Raw genomic sequence first — 20,887 nt, 5'->3', positions numbered from 1 at the left:
CCCCCCCCGCTGTGGTCCTGAGCCAGGGGAATGCCTGCCACAGGTCCCAGGTGTCTGGGAAAAAAGTCTTTACCTAACCATAGGAGACACCGGGTGATCCAAGCCCAGTACCTCGCTGCCCTACGAATCCCGAACACCCTCGGGGTCTTCCGAGAGACAGACCCTCGAGGATCAAGGAGGGGCGGGGCGAAGAACCTCTTCTCTGCAGCCGGACCTCGCCCTCGGGGCACGGCCGGCGGGGAGGGGCGCTGCTACCGTCAACCCCCCCACCCCGCCCCCGACGGCCGCTCCCGCCCCGCCCGTCCGGCGGCCCCGCCCGCGCTGCCCCCGCCCCCGCAGCGATTGCTCAGCCTCCGCCGCCCAAACTTTTTTCTCCGGGCGCGTCTCCGGCGGCGGCCGCCCCCGCGCATGGGCGCCGCGCTGCAGGGGGCCTGACCCCCGCCGCCGGCACCGCGCCTCCCCAGCTCCGCGCCATGGCGGCCCGCGCGCCCCCCGCCGCACCTGCGGCCGACGAGCCTGGGAGCCCCGGCGGCCCCCCGCGCAGGAAGAAGTCCCGCTCCGGCCTCCGCCGTGCCTTCAGCTGGCTGAGGGGCAAACGGCGCAAGAAGAAGGCGGCTGGGGCCGAGGGCGCCGAGTCCACAGCCCCGCGGGCTAAGAAAGCGGACGACAAGGCCAAGCGGGCCAAGGGCAAAAGCCGAGGTGAGCTGGCCTGGCACCTGGGTCGAGCGCGCCCGAGGGTGTGGCAGGGTGGGTCCCTCTGGTGGGGTCGGCTGTAATGTGGACGGCTTGTCTCCTAGGCAATGGTTTTGGGGGAAGTGAAGAGCCCAGGGCACCCCAAGATAGGTCCTGCGCCGCTCCAGGGGCACAACCTATCCAACTTTCAGGGGCAGAGACCCCTATCTGGGCAGGGATCCCCTAGTTTACGCAGTAAGTGCTGGCTGGCTGGCCCTCCTGGTGGAAAGACACTTCCCTTCTCCTAGGTTGTGCCCTCTGCTGAGTCAGGGTGGTCAGAGATTTGACACTGGCCCAGGGCCAATGGGAGAGGCAGGTGGCCTTGGGTCTTGGGGTGTCGGTCTCTTTGGGTCATTAAGGTCAGCCTACTCAAAAGGAGTTCTTTTTGCCCTCCAGGTAGATCCTGGTTCCAGCTCCCCAAAGTACTCAGCTTGGAGTCCTTTGCTTGAGGTTGTTACCAGTGTTAGCTTTTCCCATCTCCACACCCCGCGCCCCCCCCCCCCTTACCTGGGCCAAACCACAAACATCCACCTCCTGAGGTGGTGAGATCACCTTCCTGAACCAGAGGCCTCTCCTCATCACTCACTCTCCCTAGTCCCTTGTCCCCCGTAGGAACTTGCTTGTATTGAAAATGGAGAAACTGAGGCTCAAGTGAGGTGGAGAGCCTTTGCCTGCGCTGCTGTGCCAGGTGAAGTCAGCAGCTGCTTCCTAGTCTTTGGAAGTTTTGAGCCCATGGCTCTCCCTGGAATCTAAGGGATGGGAAGCCTGAGAGATGGGGGAGATGGGGAAGGAAGAAACTGGGAGCCTTATATCCCTGTTAAGGTCACTGTACTTTTGGCCACTTGTTTGGCTTCTCCCCATCTCCTGTTTCAATCATCAGTTTGGTGGGGAGACCTTTAGTCTCTGCTGGGGGGGGGGGTGTAGAGGCCAGCCGCTGCTGGAAGTTTATCTTCCTATACTGCCAAGCTAAAGTGCTGAAGGTGAGGGAATGGCCTGGGTCAGGGCCCATCCCACCTAGCTGTGTTTACCTTCAGTGTCCTTTAACTGCCTCTGGCGAATTAGAAGGAACTTTAGGGGTCAGGAAGAGGGTGGAAAGCCTCTTGTACGATTGCATCCGGCAGATCTTCCTTTTGGATAAGGGCCCTGCTCCCTTGCGGCCCAGCCACAAATAGAAATTTGGGCGCTGGGACTGAGATGAGTGGGCCAAGCCCTGAGGGAAGGTTTGCTGGGGCGTGTTTCCCAGGGTTCTGCAGCCCCTAACTGGAGGGGAGTGTGTCCCAGGGTTTCCCACTGGCATTCAGGGTGAAGTCATTCCCTTCTGCCTTAAGAGAGCTTGTGTCAGAAAGACAGCAATTCAGGTTGTGGTCGGTGGTCGGATGGTCAGGCAGGATAGTGGCCCAGTGGAATACCTTATGGGAGTGGATTCTCTTTTTCAGGCGAGCAGGCTGCAGGTACTGAGTGGTAGGTTAGCACTGAACCTCCTGGGGTTGGCAGGTCAGTGGCCTCGCCTCCTTCTCTCTTGTGTTGGGTATTGAGTGGCACTGGGCTTTTTGGGCAGCAGGTCGGCCTCACAGAGTCCACGTGCATGGGTGACACCCTCTGCCCTGAGCTGTTGCCTTTCCAAGTGTGCAGGTGGCCCCAGGTCCTTCTGAGGGCAGCCTTGTTCCCTTTTGCTCCAGCCTCCAATTGTTCCGATTGTGTCCCTGTCACCTGCCTGGCCCAACTTCTTTTCTGTTTATTAAGAGAAATAAATCCGATCTCTCTAATCTCCACTGGCCAGGAAGGGGAGGCTGGAGGCTTAACTCTTTCAGGGCAGATGACCATCAGAATGGATTTGGGGGGGAAGGAGGGATAGACCAGGAGCCTTTCTGGAAGGACCGAAAGGCCTCTGTGGGAAGCTCATCAGGTCCATTACACCCTCAGAGCCAGAGATCTAGAGACACAGGTCTCCACTTCCCTTGCTGCTGCAGTCTACCCCCCTCCCTTCTTCCTCTCATGGCTCTAACAGAAAGGAGGAAACCTGACATTGATGGATTACTCTAAATGTGTCAGGAGACTTACATCCATTCCTTCACTAGATCCCATTTGCAGAGCCGGGCATGGTGGCAGCGTGACAGCACGCCACCAGCATTGGAGTTGCTGAGGCAGGGGAATAAATTTGAGGCCAGCCTAGGCTACATATCAATGCTGGGTCTCAAACTGAGAGGGTAGGGCTGGGGAGGGGGAATCCCATGGAATAAAACTCTGAGGCTTAGTGAAGGTGAATGAGTGATTTGACCAAACTCAGATTTAAATTCAGATGCCTCAGGAAGGAACTGATTTCTCCAGAAGACAGAAAGGAGAGTCTTGAAGATCTCCTGCAGCCCACTCTCCAGAGAGGCAGCCCAGAGAGAATCAAGGGAACGGGGTAGAGTGGGCAAGGATCAGGAGGCAGGCAAATGAGTTTAATTCTGGTCTCGCTACGTAGACCCATGGCAACGTTCAAGCAACTGTGAGCTCACAGCCTCTGTCGGTGCCTCCTAGGAATGAGAGGGGACCTTTCCCTGGACACAGCCATGATGACCTGCGAACTTTTCCCCAGGTTCTCATTAGGGATGATATGAAACTCACAGCAAAGAGAAGTCACCGTGGAACGCAAGGGATTGGTAGATTGTGCTTATAAGCTTAGTCCAGTCTGGCAGGAGTCTGGCCCATGGGAACAGTTCTTCTGTCCCTCTCAAGTTACAGGACACAGGCTGCCCACTCACCCTTCCATGCCCGCCCTTCCTTATCTGTAAAACCAGGGCATTCGAGAATTCAATTAGATAATGGACATGCGAACCCTTCGTGAGTTGTGGAGCTCCGTTGGGTGGTGGCGGGCTTCCCATGTGTGGTGCCCAAGACTCGGGAGTTAGTTCAGTTCATTTTAATCCGTGTTTTAGTCACACCTGCATGCCGAGATTCTGACTGATGCGGAGTCAAAGAAGGTGGAGTCTCCCCTTGTCTCACAGGAGGAGGCAGACAAAAGAGGAAGTTGAAACAGCAAACAGGAGTCTATATTTTCTGGAAAGATCACTTGGACAAGTACGTAGGGATGAAGTGTTTCTGGGACTGATGCCAGAACAGGTCCAGTGGCCAACCAGGGAAGACTTCCTGGAGGTAGTGAGCAGTTTGTGGAAGAAGGGAGTTAGCAGGACAGCTGACCTGAGTCAGACAGGCCGGTCTTTTCCCTGTGTTTGAAGGAACAGTGGAAAAAGTCCTCAGGATGCAAAACAGTTGCTCAAGGTGATGGGGATACTGAGGCCAAGACAGGTAGTATGGGGTTAGGGATGTGTTCACGCAGCATGCATGAAGCCCTAGTTCTGATCTCTGTGTCCCCGTGTCCCCAGCACAGAATGAACTGGGTGTGGTAGCACACACCTATAAGCCTAGAACTTGGTAGTAGCGGCAGGAGGTGTTAGGAGTTCAAGGGCATTTCAGCTACGTAGGGAGGTACATAGGCCAGCCTGGGATACAGGAAACCCTGCCCCGTCTGTGGAAGTGATGTCTGTAGTGACAGTCTTCAATTCAAAGGCCATACTTTCCAAAGTCATGTGACGGCAGATGAGTTTCTAACTGGAAAGTCTGTGAAAGAGCTTTCCAAAGGACCAGCTTTGGGGAAGAGGTGTGTGGCCCTTCTGTGTCCCTTGGGCAGTGATAGGCTTTGACACTGAGGATTGATGAACTCTTTCTCCCTGCGAAGCCTAACAGAGGTCACCCTAGGAACACCATGCCTTCCACTTGACCACTCACTTCCAGAGGGCTGTCCTTGGTGTGAGTTTGTAGAGTCTAGGGTGTGCTTTTGTTTATTTATTTTTATCTATTTATCTATATTTTATTTTATTTTTTTATTTTTAATTTTTTTTTTTGGTTTATCGAGACAGGGATTCTCTGTATAGCCCTGGCTGTCCTGGCACTCACTTTGTAGACCAGGCTGGCCTCGAACTCAGAAATCCTCCTGCCTCTGCCTCCCAAGTGCTGGGATTAAAGGCGTGCGCCACCACGCCCGGCTTATCTATATTTTAAAAAAGATTATTTATTTATTTATTTATTATGGTTTTTCGAGTCAGGGTTTCTCTGTGTAGCCCTGGCTGTCCTGGAACTTACTTTGTAGACCAGGCTGGCCTTAAATTCAGAAATCTGCCTGCCTCTACCTCCCGAGTGCTGGGATTAAAGGCGTGCGCCACCACGCCTGGCAAAAAAATTTTTTACTTATTTTGTGTATGTGAGTACATTGTTGATGCCCTCAGACACACCAGAAGAGGACATCAGACCCCATTACAGATGGTTGTGAGCCACCATGTGGTTGCTGGGAATTGAACTCAGGACCTCTGGAAGTGCTCTTAACTGCTGAGCCATCTCTTTAATCCTGTTTGTTTATTTTTAAAGTAGACCCTTCACTCCAGTGGAGTCAGTCTATCTTACATCCTTACTTTTTTTTTTTCAGTTGAGCACTGGTAGTGTCTTTAATCCCAGCACTTGGGAGACATAGGCAGGAGGATCTCTTGAGTTCGAGGCCAGCCTGGTCTACTGAGTGAGCTCTGGACAACCAGAGCTACACAGAGAAACCCTGTCTGGAAAAATAGAAAATGAAAAACCCAAAACCTTTTCAATTTCCTTTATGGGTATGACTGTTTTGCCAGCATGTTTATGTATGTGTATGACGTGAGCATGCCTGGTGCCCATGAGGTCAGAAGAGGGTGTTTCGGTGTTAGCTCCCCTGAAACTGGAGTTACTGATGCATGTGGGTGCTAGGAAATGAACCAGGGTCCTCAGCAAGAGCAACGAGTACCATCGAGTCATCTCTCTAGTCCCTTTCCCCTTTATGAGACAGTCTCACTGAGTCTGCCCAGCCTCCCCATTTGACCTGGAACTTGCCCTGTAGAACAGGCTGGCCTTTCAAGTACACATCCTCACTAGTCATTAGTCTGCAACGTTCTGAAACACAGTCTTTGGGCGCATTCTTCTTGAAGCTGGTCTGTTCACTTTTCAGTAGCATTTTTACGGATGCTCACAAGCTGTCCTGTGAGGCACATTTCCTCTGCCTGGGCTGTGCTTGTCTTTTTTCTTTTTCTTTTTCTTTTTTTGTTTTTTGAGACAGGGTTTCTCTGTGTAGCCCTGGCTGTCCTGGAACTCACTTTGTAGACCAGGCTGGCCTCGAACTCAGAAATCCTCCTGCCTCTGCCTCCTAAGTGCTGGGACTAAAGGCGTGCGCCACTACCGCCTGGCTTGTGCTTGCCTTTACTTTTCTACCCAGTGAGCTCTTCTTCATCCTTTATGGCCCCACTGTCCTCATCTTTGATACTCCTAGACTTTAAAGCACTCTGCTTAAGAGATTTCAGTTTAGGAGAACTTGTTTTTGTGATCCTCTTTCCTTTGGGTAGGTGCCTCTACCCAGTTTTTTAGCTTGGGGCCTGGCCCATGTAATGGATGCAGGGTTCTGTCTGCTATAATAGAGTGGTTTTTCACAGAGGAGGCAGGCAGTTCTTCTATGTATCGTCTAGTCCTTGTGATGTGATGGGTATTGCCTGCCTTGAGTTTAGACAGAAAAGGAAGGCTTCATTAATTCTCTCTTTTCTTTTCTTTCTTTCTCTCTCCTCTCTCTTTCTTTCTTCCTTTGATTTATATGTTTATTATTTGTAAGTACACTGTAGCTGTCTTCAAGCACTCCAGAAAAGGGCATCAGATCTCGTTACGGATGGCTGTGAGCCACCACGTGGTTGCTGGGATTTGAACTCAGGACCTTCGGAAGAGCAGTCAGTGCTCTTAAACACTGAGCCATCTCTCCAGTGGCATGCCAGCCACTGAATGGGGATGAAGACAGGAGAAGTCTCATTCTTGAGCCTCAGAATCTGATTGTGAGAGCTGGGAACGAAGAGTCATGGAACAAATAAGGAAGGGTTGGGAATCCAGATGAGAGGCCTGGTGGCATAGGACTGCAGTCCCTGCACTTGGTTGGTTAGAGGCCGGGGTGTGTGTGTGTGTGTGTGTGTGTGTGGATCAGGAGTTTAAAGTCATCTTCACTACACAGCAAGTTGGAGGTCAGCCTGGACCACATAAGATCTCCCTCTTCCCTCGTTTGATAAAAACTGAACCAAAACAAAGAAAAGGCACTACAGAGATGCTTTGGGGAGATCAAGGGCAGCTTCCTGGAGGTGCCATGCTCAGTAGCATTGAGGGGTGAGAGGAAGCTGGAGTCATGGGGCAGGTGGGCGTGATTGGGGTTGGGGTCAGCTGATTGGCTGGAGTTCTGGGGGTGGGGGTGTTATCTGGATCTCTATACTTTACTATCCAGGGTCCCTGAGGACAGAGCCTGGGTTAAATGGTTCTGCCCTTGGCCCTGCCCAGCATAGGACCTGGCACTACGCGACTTCAGGTCATAGGTGATCCAGTATGGGCAGCTTTAATCCTTGACAGTCAAAACCGATACCATAGGGAACACGTTCATGGTACTTAGAGACAGGCCCAGAGAAGGGGTGACTTGTTCAAGGTCCCGCTTCTTGGGGAAGCTGACCTGAGCTGACTGGATCCTTGCGTGGGACTGGAGCCCACCCCAGCTGGGGCCAGGCTGACTTTAGCTTTCCCCACTCCTTTGTTCAGACTTCAAACAGAAAAGCCCTTCCCAGAGAGGTGCCTCTAGCAGGGTGGGAAGAGCAGGAAGGAAGCCAGGAGGAGCCGAGGGAACCTCCCCTTCCCTCTCTCAAGACACCTTCAGGCCTTGTTCCAGGTCTCTTGCCTCCTGCATGCATGCAGCCTTCTGCTGCAACCTCCCTCAGGCCTGGGAAGAGCCTGCAGGCTATGGTGGGCTGCCCGCCCCCTCCTGAATTCCCTGTGGAAGCAACACTAGCCACAGGATCTGCGCAACTGGGGTAGCCTGAGCTGTGACCAGGAAAATCCACCCCCCCCCCAAATGAGGCTCTTGTCAGCAGCAAGCAGAGCACCCCTCCCACACCCCTGGAAATCCCCTCTCCCCGAATACTCAAAGCCTCTCAGCTGCTCTCGGCTTGTCACATGCTGAAGGACTGAAATGAGAGGGAGCATTGTATAGTGTTTGGCCCGCAAGGAGCATGGTGGGGTGGGGAGAGTGGGGACACAGTCCCCAAGGCCACCTCCAGCTGCTTGGCTGAATTCGGGAAGGAAGGAGGTGAAGGCAGCTGCCTTGGGCTGGAGGAGTGAAATCTTTCCCCCTTGCCTCCTGTTAGTGCGTGCACCGTGTGTGTGTGTGTGTGTGTGTGTGTGTGTGTGTGTGTGTGTGTGTTCCCACTGTTCCTGGGGCTGCTCTGCAAAGGACTCCTTGCTCCTCTCACAGGGGCCATAGAGCCACAGGGACAGCTCTGCCTGCATGGGCACTGAACCTGAATCTTGTGGCAGAGCATATGATACACGTACTAGGTTCCCGGGAGTGCGAGGAGACAACCAGGCTCTGTCTTCTGCCTGGTTAGCCTGTTCTCTCCTGCAGGGGTCTAGCTAGGTGGAAACTTCACCACTGTTCTGTAATCAGGGGTGATGTCACAAGGTACCCAAGGCTAACCATGCAGTGCACATGTCACATCTGCCTGCACAAATGCATAGCCATATTAATGCCTACCATACCGGTCCCCTTTTACTCCCAGATCACCCTGCCTCTCCCATAGTTGGCATCCGGGGGTCAAATCTCTTCTCCAGGGTCCTGCAGCAGGTGCAGCCTTTGAAACAAAAAGCACCTACATGCATGTGCCATTACTACTACCCCCACCAGTGCCACCACTCTCACTTCCAGACAGATGCAAGAGCTGTTATTGCTTCTGCACAGGCCTCGCCATCTTCATCTGATTCAGCAGCACACAGGGCATGTCTGCTAGGCTGAGCCTTGGTCATACAGTTCTTATCCTTGTTGATATTTTTGTGGTTAATAAGGCAGACACCCAAATAATTCAATGTGTTAAGAAAAGTGCGGGGGCTGGAGAGATGGCTCAAGATTTTTTTTTTTTTTTCTTTTTTTTTTTTTTGGTTTTTCGAGACAGGGTTTCTCTGTGTAGTCCTGGCTGTCCTGGAACTCACTCTGTAGACCAGGCTGGCCTCGAACTCAGAAATCCACCTGCCTCTGCCTCCCAAGTGCTGGGATTAAAGGCGTGCGCCACCACGCCCGGCATGGCTCAAGAGTTAAGAGCACTGACTGCTCTTCCAGTGGTCCTGAGTTCAAATCCCAGCAACCACATGGTGGCTCACAACCATCTGTAATGGGATCTGATGCCCTCTTCTGGTGTGTCTGATGGCAGCTACAGTGTACTTATATAGAATAAATAGATAAACCTAAAAAAAAAAAAAGAAAGAAAGAAAGGAAGATAAGTGCTAGGATAGGGTACTGGGCAGTCCTGAGGTGTGATCAGCAAATCACAGGGCAGCATTAATGTCTGTGGAAGAACAGAGAACTGGGCCAGAGAGAGGGGCACATGGAGCAGAGGGTCAAGCAAAGCTTTGGAGATGAGAAGGAATCTTCCAGGCAAAGACAGGAGTCAGCAGATGTATGTGGAGGTCAGAGGTCACCCAGTGGGAGTTGGTCGCCTTCTCCCATGTGGATCTTGGGAGTCGGACTCAGTTGGTAAAGCATGTCAGCTAGTGCTTTTGCCCGCCTGCCTGCCTGCCCGCCCGCCCGCCCGCCAGCTCTCCTAGCTTTGATACAAGATTCTATTCTCTATGAACATTGGTGCATACTGCTTGGTACACAGAGTATGTCATGTCAGCTCTTCAGGGACAGCACTGTTGTTAGCTTCAGGTTCTTAGTAAGAGAAAGGCCTCAGGGAAGGTTGAGTGTCCTGGAATTACTGGGTACTCCAGCAGGGTGGTGCCCTAGAGAGAGAGGCTTGCTCAGCTGGTAGTGAGAATAAGCCTTTCCACTAGAAACCAGAACCAAGGGCTTCTGGACTCTCAGCCTAGTCTAAGGGCCAGGCAAAGGGCCTTGGGCAGCCTAGAAGACTTTGAGAAGTGCTAAGGCTTAGGTGAGGGTCTTGAAAAAAATAGAGACTGCGTGAAGGGCACATAGCTCTCCAATGTGATACATGGGTGGCTTCAGGCGTTAATACCTCCATGCGCACACAAACAGCAAACAATTGTAGTCATACTCACAAAAGCATAGTCTTATTGATAAACATTATGCATATATATGTATATTTATATACACAGACACACAGACACACACAGACACAGATGGTTACAAACTTAAATACAAGCAAATCAGTGATACTCTGCTACCCTGAGTGCAACAGTCACAATGCTAACTAAATACACACACAGTACACACGCGGACATGAAAACAGGCTCAGTAACACGGACACACGTTCAACACACAATTATACTAGTCAGAGACCACCCAGATGTTTAGACTGGAGTGTATCCGTCATGTCCACCTATACAAATACATAGGCATGGTAATGCTCAAAGTTACACAGGCATTCATCCTTCAAGGTCACACTGAGACAGATGAACAGAAAGGCAAGGGAAAATGTGGGTACAGGTGAGTCCGGGTGTGACTCCTAGCTCCTTGAATATGGGTCGATCAACTGACTTCAAGGGACTCTAGTGTCCCCACTGGTAAAATGGATATGACCGAAGTACCTACCTTGTGGAATTATTTTGTGGATGAAGTGAAACACCGCATGAAAGCAGGTAGCTCAGTGTGCCGTACACATTGAGCACTTAGTGAAAAGATGCTACTATTATTTTCAACTCCCCGGGTTCAGAGATACAGTTAGTTCAATATATGTGCAGGTAATAGTCAAGAGAGAGGTATACAAACACGTGACACTCACGGGGTGGTGGCCGGTGGGCCCAGCAGCAGTAGGGTCCTGCCTGTCTGGAGGCCAGTCCCTTAGCCTCCCAGTTCCACTGCAGTCCTTCTTGAGAGTCAGGCAGCTGGGCTGGGAGATTTCCCGACCCGCCTATCCAACCTGGACCATCCGAGCCCTACCCAGAGCGCTCAGGGCGGGGCGGCTCAGCAGGTCTCCCTGGTCTCTCGGAGGGGTGGAGCGGGCAGGCCTTGCGCCAGGCCCCGCCCCTCCTCTGGCCCCACCCCCGGCATGACCATTGGCCGCAGTGCTAGGGGGCGTGGCCGGACTGGGGCTGGGGGCGCCCGCGGTGGCCGCCCGCGCGTCTTGCTGCCTCCCTGCCGGGGCTGCGGGCCCGGCGGCCGGGCTGGCTGGGCCGCGCTTGGGTGCTCGTGCCGGCTCCCGCACTCACCATGGGCAACTCACACCACAAGAGGAAGGCCCCCAGCGGCCCCCGGACCCGCAGCTTCTGGCGCTTCGGGCGATCGGCGAAGCGGCCCGCAGGTAGGGGTGGGGGCGGGGCAGGCGGGGAGGAGGGTCCCTGCAGTCGCCGCCGGTGCTGCGCTGTCCCCCTCCCGGGGCCTTGTGGGCGTGAGAGTGGGGGGCCGGGAATCTGCTCAGATCCCACCCCTCACATGCGCATGGACACACACGTACCCACTCATACCCGCGGGCGGGCACGCGTACATTTTCACATCTTGCACACAACACCCATTCTCATGTATGTCGGTGCAGAGACCAAAACCCGCATACACAGTCACACCCACACACTGGCACCGGGACACAGATCCTGAGGCACAGGTACATATACCTGTGCATACGGTTTATATGGCCACATAAGCTACACCCACGCCTAGGTTGACACACAGGCACACATATGAGTCATGTAGGTACAGTTGTCCAGTGTCTTAGGCACCCAGCTGTACACACAGGGTCATAGGCAGATTCTAAGGCGCTGTGTACAACACACATGGATGTGCATACACAACACACACACACACACACACTTGTTCTCCAAACCTTTACCCCCAACAGTCTGAAAGTTTGCAGGAGGGAGGGAAAACAACGGTAGGGGAAAGAAGCAGGAAACCAGAGCTGAAGGCTGGGGAACTACCCCGGTGCGCGAGCCGGAGTCCAACTGTTTCCTTGAACCCACCCCCACCGCACCGCTGCACCTTCTCTCGCACCTCCCCAGACCCCCGCAGTTTCCGAGGTGGCCGCCCCATCTTCCCCCATTCAATGCAGCCAGCGGGCTGGAACGTTGTTGCAGCCCTTCCCGGCGTGCTGCGGGATCCCTCCGCGGGTCACATTCCAGTCTCCAAGGGTGGGGGCTAGGGAATGAGGAAGGCCTCCAATCCCAAGGCTGAGATGGCGTTCCTGGTGTTCCCTTGTCAGTGCGACAGTTCTGGGTATCCCAGAGAGTCCCAAGGGGTTCTAGAGGGAGGGCCTGGTTTTCTCACCTTGTAAATGCAGAGACTGGGGAGGGGGAAGGTGGATTTAAAACGGCACCCCACCAAAACGGGGGCTCCAACCGAGGCAGGTCTTATAAGTATGGTGCCTGCAGGTTTGGGGTAAGGAGAGAATCCAGGAGGAAGTGGGATGGTGGGGGGCCCTTGTGGGAAAATCCGCCTCTGTTCTCAGGCTGGCCCACATTTTTGGAGAACTGGGAGCCTGATGATCTCATTCTTCTCCCTGCTCCCCACATAGGGGTGATGGGAAGCCAGGAGAGAGAGAAGAGGGGTCTGTGCTCAGTGCCACTGCCAGAGGCACTGGTGACCTTGGTCAGGCTTTTTTTTTTTTTTTTTTTGGTTTCCTGGACCTTCATGTCTCCTACACTGGGCCTGTCTGAAAGGAGGGCACCTCAGCACGGTTGACCTGGGACCCACAGAGTTGTGGCTAGCCATTTGAAGGATGAAGAGATTGGGGTCTAGAGAGGAGGGCCTTGTTCAAGGTCGTTTGCGTTGGATGGTTTTGAGTTGTGGTGGTGATCAGACAGGAGGAGGGGTTAGTCTTGTTCAGGTGGACTCTTGACGATTTCTCCGAAGGTGGGCGTTGATGAGAAATTCCTGTAGTTTCCTTGCCTGTCAACTGTGAAGTCCTAGCTGTGATTCTCCCTCCCTCCAAGCCAGTAGGGCTGGGCTAGGGCAGGGCTGTTCCTTTGCTCTCTGATGGTTCATTTCATGTGTTTGTTTCCTGAGAACCAAGTGTGGGTGCAAACTTAGGAGTGAAGGAACGGGTAAGAAGGCGGTGGTTGGAGCCAGGCATGACAGTCAGCCTGAAGGCTGAGGACGGAGAGGGAGGATGAGCCTGAGGTCTTCCCTAACTCCCGAGTGCTGGGATTATGGGCATGTGCCCCTAGGCCTGGCTCTGACATTGACTTCCCTCTGGGGCGCTCAGTGATTCTTCTGACCATTGCTGCAACTCCACGGCCACTCAGACTCCAAGGTGTTGCTAAGAGGCCGTGGGCATTGTCAAGGCAACACAGGGCCAGGGCTGGGAACTGTCCCAGGCTGTACATCAAAAGCTGTTGTCCTGGGGTCAGTTTTAGAAAACCGAGGCAATGTTCTTAACTCAGTCTTTGGAGGACCACAGGATTAGCCCTGGAGTGTTGACAGGCTAGAGGGCACAGCTGGGGCTTTTTTTTTTTCATCTGTGAAATATGGCGTGGCATAGAATTGGGACTCGGCATGGAGGTTAGGGAGAAGTCATTTGTTTGTTTGAGACGGGGTCTCACTATAATTTTGGTTGTCCTGGAACTCACTCTGTAGATCAGGCTGGCTTTGAACTCACAGAGATCCACTTGCCTCTGCCTCCCAAATGTTGGGATTAAAGGCTTGGGCCACTGGATCCCTCGAAGTTTCAGTCCCTCTATCCTGCAGATTCAAGGTCTCTCTCAGCCTCCCGGCCCCGGGCCCTGGTGTAGGCCTGGAGCTTTGAGTGCTTGCTCACTTTATTAGTCTGTGGGATTGAGGAAGTACAAGGCGGCTCCCAGAGAGGGCTGAAGGATCCAGGTCACTGAAAGCCAGTGAAGGTGTTTGAGAAAAGGGAGGAGCCCACAGAACTGGTGTGCTAGGAAGATGGCTCCAGGGCCTGGGCAGGTGCAGGTAGGGCAGGTTAGGGTAGGGGGTGGGGCTGGCGAGAGTGGAAGCTCAGAGCCTGTTGCAGTAATTCAGGGGAGAGGTGATGAACTGAGGGCTCCCAGCAGGGTGGGGGCTGTGGGAGCAGAGGGAGGAAGCAGCAGAATTGACAAAGACCTGGGATTATTGGGATGTTGGGAGCTGTGGCTAGGGAGGCCTGCTTGGGTGTGGGCTGGTATCAGTAGTTAGTTAGTGTAGAGAGCGATCAGGCCCAGTGCACACTCCCTTCACTAACTCACTTCTCTTGCAGCAAGTGACAAGAGCTGTGCTGTTGTCTTCCATTTTACACATGGATAAAGGGGAGCTCACTCAGCCAAGGGAGGTCACTTGCTCAGTGCTAAAGAGAAGGTAGCTAAACTGTGACGTGTGCCCAAGTCTGTGCCCCTAACCAGCCATTCACGGGTGGATGGGCTTCACGCCATAACTGTGTGGTCCACAGGTCTGAGATAGGCAACCTGAACGAACCCTGAAACCTGGACCCTACGGGCAAGCCCAAGAGTAAGAAGCGCCATGGGAGAGGGGCAGGAGTTAGGTATTGAGGCCCTCAGGGCTTAGAGCGGGAACAGGTAGAAAGGGAAGCAGGGATCCAAGGAAGGATGGAGTCCTGTCTTCATCAGATGCCCTTAAAGGGGTCTGAGTGAGGAAGGCAAAGCATCCCTGGGCTAAAAAGACATTGCATCCTGCTGGTATTGCTGTTTGGTGGCCAGCCCAGCACGTCCTCCCAGGCCAGCAGGGTGTATGGTCCTGGACAGTCTGGGGGGATGAACACCGCCAACTGGTTCAGGAGAGCCATCCACCTTACCCTCTCTTCCACTCCCTCACCCTGTCCTGTCAGGCACCAGGCCTGATGGGGTTCCATTCCCCTCTTTAGGTGGGGAAACCGAGGGAAGGGGCTGAGGGGTCAGACTGCCTGGGGTTCCTTCTTTGTGTCCTCTTCTTGTTTCTAAAGCTGGAGGGCCTGAAGTCTTCCAACTTCCAAGACAGGAAGGAGGTCTGAGGCCTCCCATTCCCTCTGTCCCCCCTCTTCTTTTGGGGGAGACTTGTGACCAACTTGTGATATCTAAACTTGGCTGTGGAAGTGCTGGGCTTTCTAGATAAGGGGCTTATCCAGCTGTTATGGATCCGAGGTGTCTGTGATAAGCTGAGTCTTCTTTTTTTTTATACTTTATTTATTTATTTTTTATTTTATCTGTACTGGTGTTTTGCCTGCATGTATGTAAGGAGGTTAAATTCCCTGGAGCTGTCATGTGGGTGCTGGGGAATGAACCTGAGTCTTATGGAAGAGTGGACCATGCATGTGCCTAACAATCGAGTCATCTCCCCAGCTCCTGAACCACCTTTCTAGCTCATGAATGATTCTAAATGGGAGTGTGTGTGTGTGTGTGTGTGTGTGTGTGTGTGTGTGTCTGTGTCTGTGTCTGTGTGTGTTAGAGAGAGAGAGAGAGAGACAGAGAGAGACAGACGCATGGAACGGGACAGATGCTTGGACCACCATCCAGGGGTAGAGTTATTACATGCAAAGGACTTCTTAGAGATTACCTTTTCCACACTACAATTAGAGAAACTGAGGCCTACAGATAGTGATTAAGTGGTGGTTGAGGGCCAGCCAGAGCACAGCCAGGTTGGACTCAGGCCTGTTCCTGGGCCTGGACTGCCAGATAAGGCGAGGTCACTGAAGAGGGGTACAGAGCTGATGTTAAGTGTGCTTTATCAGACTTTATCTTAATGGCCATTAACTCCACTCGAGATTGGAGGAGAGCTCCGGAAGTGGGTAGGGGCAGGAAGTGGGCAGGGGCACTGGGCAGCTGGTTGCATGCGAAGACCAGGGTTTTACAGCTAGTCAGAGCTGGCTCAAAGTGTGACTTTCCTGTCTTTACTAGCCATATGACTTTGAGAAAGTCACTGACCCTTGAGCCTTAGTGAGATTGGAATCTCCTCAGCTGCTCGTCAGGAACTCGAGTCTCTGCTGTGTTATGTATGAGTGGAAGGCCCTTTCTATACTGCCCATGCCCCGACGGGCCAAGGCCGGCTTTGATCCAGTACTGTGTATTTATGCTGGGTTATGTAGCTTTCTTTTCTCTTTGTCTTTTTGGACAGGGTTTCACACAGTACAGGATGGCCTCAAATCCTTTAGGAATTGCAGACATAGGCCACTGTGCCCAGTTTTATGGGGTACTGGCGGGGGGAGGGGCTCAAACCCAGGGCTTTCTGCAAGCACTCTACCAATTGAGCTACATCTCCAGCCCAATTAATTTTCTTTCTTTCAGATTTATTTGTTTATTTCATGTATGTGAGTACACTGTAGCTGTCTTCAGACACATCAGAAGAGGGCATCAGATCCTATTACAGATGGTTGTGAGCCACCATGTGGTTGCTGGGATTTGAACTCAGGACTTCTGGAAGAGCAGTCAGTGCTCTTAACTGCTGAGCCATCTATCCAGCCCCCGGTTTGCTTTTTTTTTTTGGTTTTTCGAGACAGGGTTTCTCTGAGCAGCCCTGGCTGTCCTGGAACTCACTTTGTAGACCAGGCTGGCCTCGAACTCAGAAATCTGCCTGCCTCTGCCTCCCGAGTGCTGGGATTAAAGGCGTGTGCCACCATGCCTGGCGTTTGTTTTCTTTCTTTACGGACAGTGTTGTGTATCAGACCCAGAGCCTCTTATGCATGCTGGGCCAGACTCTCTGAGCCCTGAGCCACATCCTCAGCATAGCTTGCTCTCTGTCTCTCAGATTATTAATTCACTTATTTTATGTTTAGGGGTGTTTTGACTGTATGTAGACATGGACTGCTTGTATAGGTCTGTTTACCATTATGTGTATTGTGTCCCCAGAAGATCCTCTGGGGTCTGGGGTTACAGATGGTTGTGAGTCTCCATGTGGGTACTGCACCCCAGTTCTCTGGAAGAGCAGTCAGTGTGCTTAGCCACGGAGCCATCTCTTTGAGACAGGATCAAACATGTAGAAGTCCTCCTGCCTCTGTCTAAAGTGTTGATATTATAGATGTCATCCCTCCACCAGCTAGTTGAGTGACTTTCTCCAGTGTCCTCAGGTGCGCTGGGACATTAGCCCTACTTCACAGAAGGGCAGACAGAGGCTGTGGGAGACCAGGTTTATTTGTCCCAAGCCTGGGATTGAGTTCTTATGATTCTTAGCCCTCCCCCCCAACCTCCCCCCACCCCATTCATGCTGGCTGCTTCTCTGGCATCCATAAAGTGGGGCTAATCATGCTTCGAAGGAACAAAGGAAAGGGCTTGAAAAATTCAGAATTCCCTGGCCTAAAGGGGTTACTGTGTCATTGTTGGGGCAAATGCTGACCTGGAAACTCCTTAGGACGTTGGTTGTTATCATACTGATTCCTCCCTGCATTACAGCCTGTCCCCCTAGGGCAGGCACCCCGTGGGATGGGATCCTCCCCTCTGCTCCAGGCACTCCCTGCCTGCCCCCCCAATATTTACATTAGAACCTGCCTGGCCTGTCAGCTCTGCCTCTGCTGAGGTGGGGCTGGACATGGGGAGAAAGGAAGTAGATTTCTCATCTTCAGGGGTGGGGTGAACCTTTTTTTGGTCAGGGAGGGGCGGAGGCTCTGACGACCCTTTACCCATTAACAGAGTTGGGACAGCCGTGTGATTTTATGTGAGATCCAGATTTAAATGGGACCCGATACTTCCTGGTTGGGTGACCTTCAGCAAGTGAAGTCTCTTTCCCCTGAGTCTCCTTATTCTCCTTTGTAAGAAAGCAGACTTCACCTTGCCTGTGGGCAGTGGAGGAGAGAGTGTGGACATAGAGGCACCTCCTTCTGAGCTAGTGATGCTCCGTGCGTCCCTCGGTTGTCTTGCTTTTACAGAAAGAGCAGCTACTGACACGTCCGTCCATTCTGCCTCTGCCGTGTAGAAGCCTCCTTTCACCCCCTCTTCATCTTGTTTATTTGTATAAAGTGGGGTTGATACCAAGAGTCTAAACACCCTGAATCCCGGCTGGAGAGCTGGCCAAGGGCAGAAGAGACAGGAGCAGAGGGTTGGACAGAGGGTGCCAGCCCCTGAGCAAGGCCACCTGGCCAGCTGTGCCCTCCCCCCTCATTCTTCTCCCCTGAGTCAGGCCTGTTCACTTGTGGGTGCGCCACCCCCGCCCCTTGCTCTGGAATGGGGCAGGTTGAGGCCTCACCCCATAGGGGATGTTGCCAAGAGAGTCTGCACACATGCGCACAAGTGAATGTGGCTCTGGAGGGAGACAGGCTCATGTCCCTATCCCCAGGCTCAGGAAAGCCCCTGGGTAGTACGTATACACACCTGTCTTCCTGTGTGCGCAGCCACTTGGCAGGCCTTGTGTGGGCCTGCAGTCCTGCCAGTAGGTGAGGTGGCTGTAGGCTGGGGTGGCTTGTGTGTGCTTTGTTGGTGTTGTCCTGGCTGTATCTATCCGTCGGAGGAGGTGGCCACAGTGGAACGTTCTCAGGGCACATGCCTCTTTCTCTGGCCACGGGCCCTGTCTGAGTTCCAGAGCTTGCCTGTGTGTTTCCTAGTGTACTATGCTTGGTGGGCCATGCCAAAGAGCAGGATGTCTTCTTAGAGCCAGAGGCCTCCTCCCTCAGCCCAGAGCAGGAAGCCTTGGATGCAGAAGCCCCTCCCTCAGGCAGGTGGGGGTGGGGTGGGGCCTTTACCAAAAGGTCTTTGCCCAGGCAGCACCTCTGGACTGTGAGACCAGCCCTGAACTGGGGACTCTTTAAGTGTGGCCTTGAAGAGCTCCTCCCTCTTCTGGTTATCGGCTGCTTCAGAGGCGTTCCTCCCTTTCAGATACTCAGGTTGCAGAGCCCTTCCCTAATTAAGCTCCTGGTCTGTAGACCTGTTCCTGGGGTAGCTCGGCAGGTTCTGGGTAGGGGGAGAGGTATTGAGGTGGGAGAAGCAGATGTTGTCAGGTGAGAGTCTTGGCTGTGGCTGGGGATTTTGCAGCCAGGACCTTGAGTGCAAGTGGAGGGTCTAGAACCTCTGGGCTAAATTCACCCTACCCCCAACTCAGCAGAAGCCCGGCCCTTTCTGTGTAGGGGAAGCCAAGAGTGACTGCGCCGCACTGTGAAAGGCTCAGGAAGCAGCTGAAGGCCTGGGAAATCTCCTAGCTCCCAAGCCTCCTGGGTCCTTCAGTTACTAGGAGAGTTCCTACCTCCCAGGACTGTGTCACATCCACGGGGGAAGAAGCAGCGTTTGCCCTCCACCAATACCTGCTATGCAGTAGTCACCACTCCGGTGTCTGGGTAGGAGAGGCTGATGGTCCCACCTGGAGGCAGAGGATGAGCGCATGCTTCAAGGCCTCCAGTTTATTGAGATGATGGAGTCTGCCCCATCCCCCACCCCCAAGCAGGGAGGTCAGGTTTGAGGCTGACAGAGTCAGTAGAACGTGACTGCTCGATTCAGATTGTTCTCAGTGAAAAGGCTCCTGCCACTTACGCAGTGGAGGCCGGAGGGTGCAGCTTCAGACTGTTCGTCCGTCCTCACCATCTCATTTCCTCATCTGTAAAATGGAATGAAAGTGCCGACTCTGGGCAGGGGGTGGAGCTCACTACCCTGAGCAGGTCGGTAGAGTGCTCGCTCACCTAGTGTGCAGGGATCTCTGGGTTTGCTCTCCGGCAGCACATAAATTGGTTATTGCAGTACAAGTCTGTAATCCCAGGGAGGTGCAGGCAGGAAAAGGAGAAAGTTCAGGGTCAGGTCAGAGTCGGGTCAGGAGTGGGCAGAGTGCTGCAGTCACACACCTACCTGTGTTGGGTCCCCGGAGTCCACTCGGTGAAAGGAGAGAACCAACTCCCGATGGTTGTCTTATGACCGCCACACGTGTGCAGTGGTGTGTGCACCCACCCATCCACACACACACACACACACAATAATGGAATTAAAAGATAAGTTCAAAGTCATCCTTGGCTAGCTAGCATGTTAGAGGTCAGCCTGGGTTACAAAGACCTTGTCTAAATAATAATAATAATAATAATAATAATAATAATGATAATAATAATAAAGCTGGGTGGTAGTAGCACACACTTTAATCCCAGCATTCAGGTGGATCTCGTAGTTTGAGGCCACCCTGGTCTACAGAGGGAGTTCCAGGATAGCCAAGGCTATACAGAGAGACCCTGTCTTGAAAAAACAAAACAGAACCAAAAAAAAAAAAGGAAAGAGAAATGTCTATTTCTACTAGGTGTGATGGCATATACCTGTAATCCTAGTACTTGAGAGGTTGATGCAGGAGGATTGCCATAAGTTTGGTGCCAGCCTCAGCTAATATATATAAATCAGGTCAGCCAGGCCTACTTTCTTTGTTTAAAAAGCAGTCAGGAGTGCCTGCCTCTGAGAGTGCTGTGGAGACGCAGCTGCTTCAGTGCTGCGGATCCTGCCCCACGCATGTTTGTTTGGTTTTTTTGAGACAGGGTTTCTCTGTGCAGCCCAGGCTGGCCTGGACCTCACTCACTCTGTAGACCAGGCTGGCCTGGAGCTCACAAAGGTCTGCCTGCCTGGCTACATGTCTGTTTTCTAGAGTAAGGTTCTAGTTGCTGCTTGAGCAGTCTCTTGAGAGACCAGAGCTAATGGAGGAGAGGCAAAGAGATCTTGCAACTTCAGAGCCACTGAGTTCTTGGCTCTTCAGGGAGGGATGCAGTGGTGGAGGGGTGCAGCTTCGCAGGAGTGTGGGTTGCAGCTTGACACAAGTCACAGACCCTTTATTCTCAGCAACTGGGGACTTCCCTGGTCCCTGCCCAGCTGAAACCGTCACTGACTTCCGAGGGTAAGGGTCCAGGGGTCGCCTGACATGGCGCCTGCACTCCTGATTTCTTCTCCTGCCAGCCCTCCCAACAGTTGACTGTTTATCAGTTCTGCTGGCTCCCATGGTGGAGAAACTCACTTTACTTCAAGCCCTTTGCATTGGCAGTGCCCGCCTGGCTAGAGCCTTGCGATTCAGGAGCTAGAGTTACAGAGGGTTGTGAGTTGCCAGGTGGGAGCTGGGAATGGAACCTGTGTCCTCTGCAAGAACAGCCAGTGCTCTGAAGTGCTCAGCGTCACCACCTCAGCATCTTTTGTCGTGGTTGTTTTTGTGTTTTTTTTGTTTGTTTGTTTTTGTTTGTTTTTTTTTCTCTGTGTAGCCCTGGCTGTCCTGGAACTCACTCTGTAGACCAGGCTGGCCTCGAACTCAGAAATCCGCCTGCCTCTGTCTCCCAAGTGCTGG

At 53.0% G+C, this 20,887-nt stretch overlaps 1 protein-coding gene across 2 annotated transcripts in view; it reads left to right on the top strand.

Annotated features, from left to right (window-relative positions):
- Positions 1–385: 385 nt before the first annotated feature.
- Kiaa1522 (KIAA1522 ortholog) overlaps positions 386–20,887 on the top strand; it is a 30,026-nt gene continuing 9,524 nt past the window's right edge. The window contains exon 1 of one of the 2 annotated variants that reach the window (XM_021161239.2): positions 386–699. In XM_021161239.2, the coding sequence (XP_021016898.1) occupies positions 474–699 (226 nt within the window). In that variant the 5' untranslated portion in view covers positions 386–473. Of the gene's footprint in view, positions 700–10,898; positions 11,058–20,887 lie in introns of those variants that run through there. The other variant, XM_029476097.1, reaches the window with a different exon arrangement.

This window comes from Mus caroli, chromosome 4 (genome assembly GCF_900094665.2).
Source record: "Mus caroli chromosome 4, CAROLI_EIJ_v1.1, whole genome shotgun sequence".
Lineage (NCBI taxonomy): Eukaryota > Metazoa > Chordata > Mammalia > Rodentia > Muridae > Mus > Mus caroli.
Note: the sequence above shows the minus strand (reverse complement) of the source record. Positions and strands in the feature narration are given on the sequence as shown.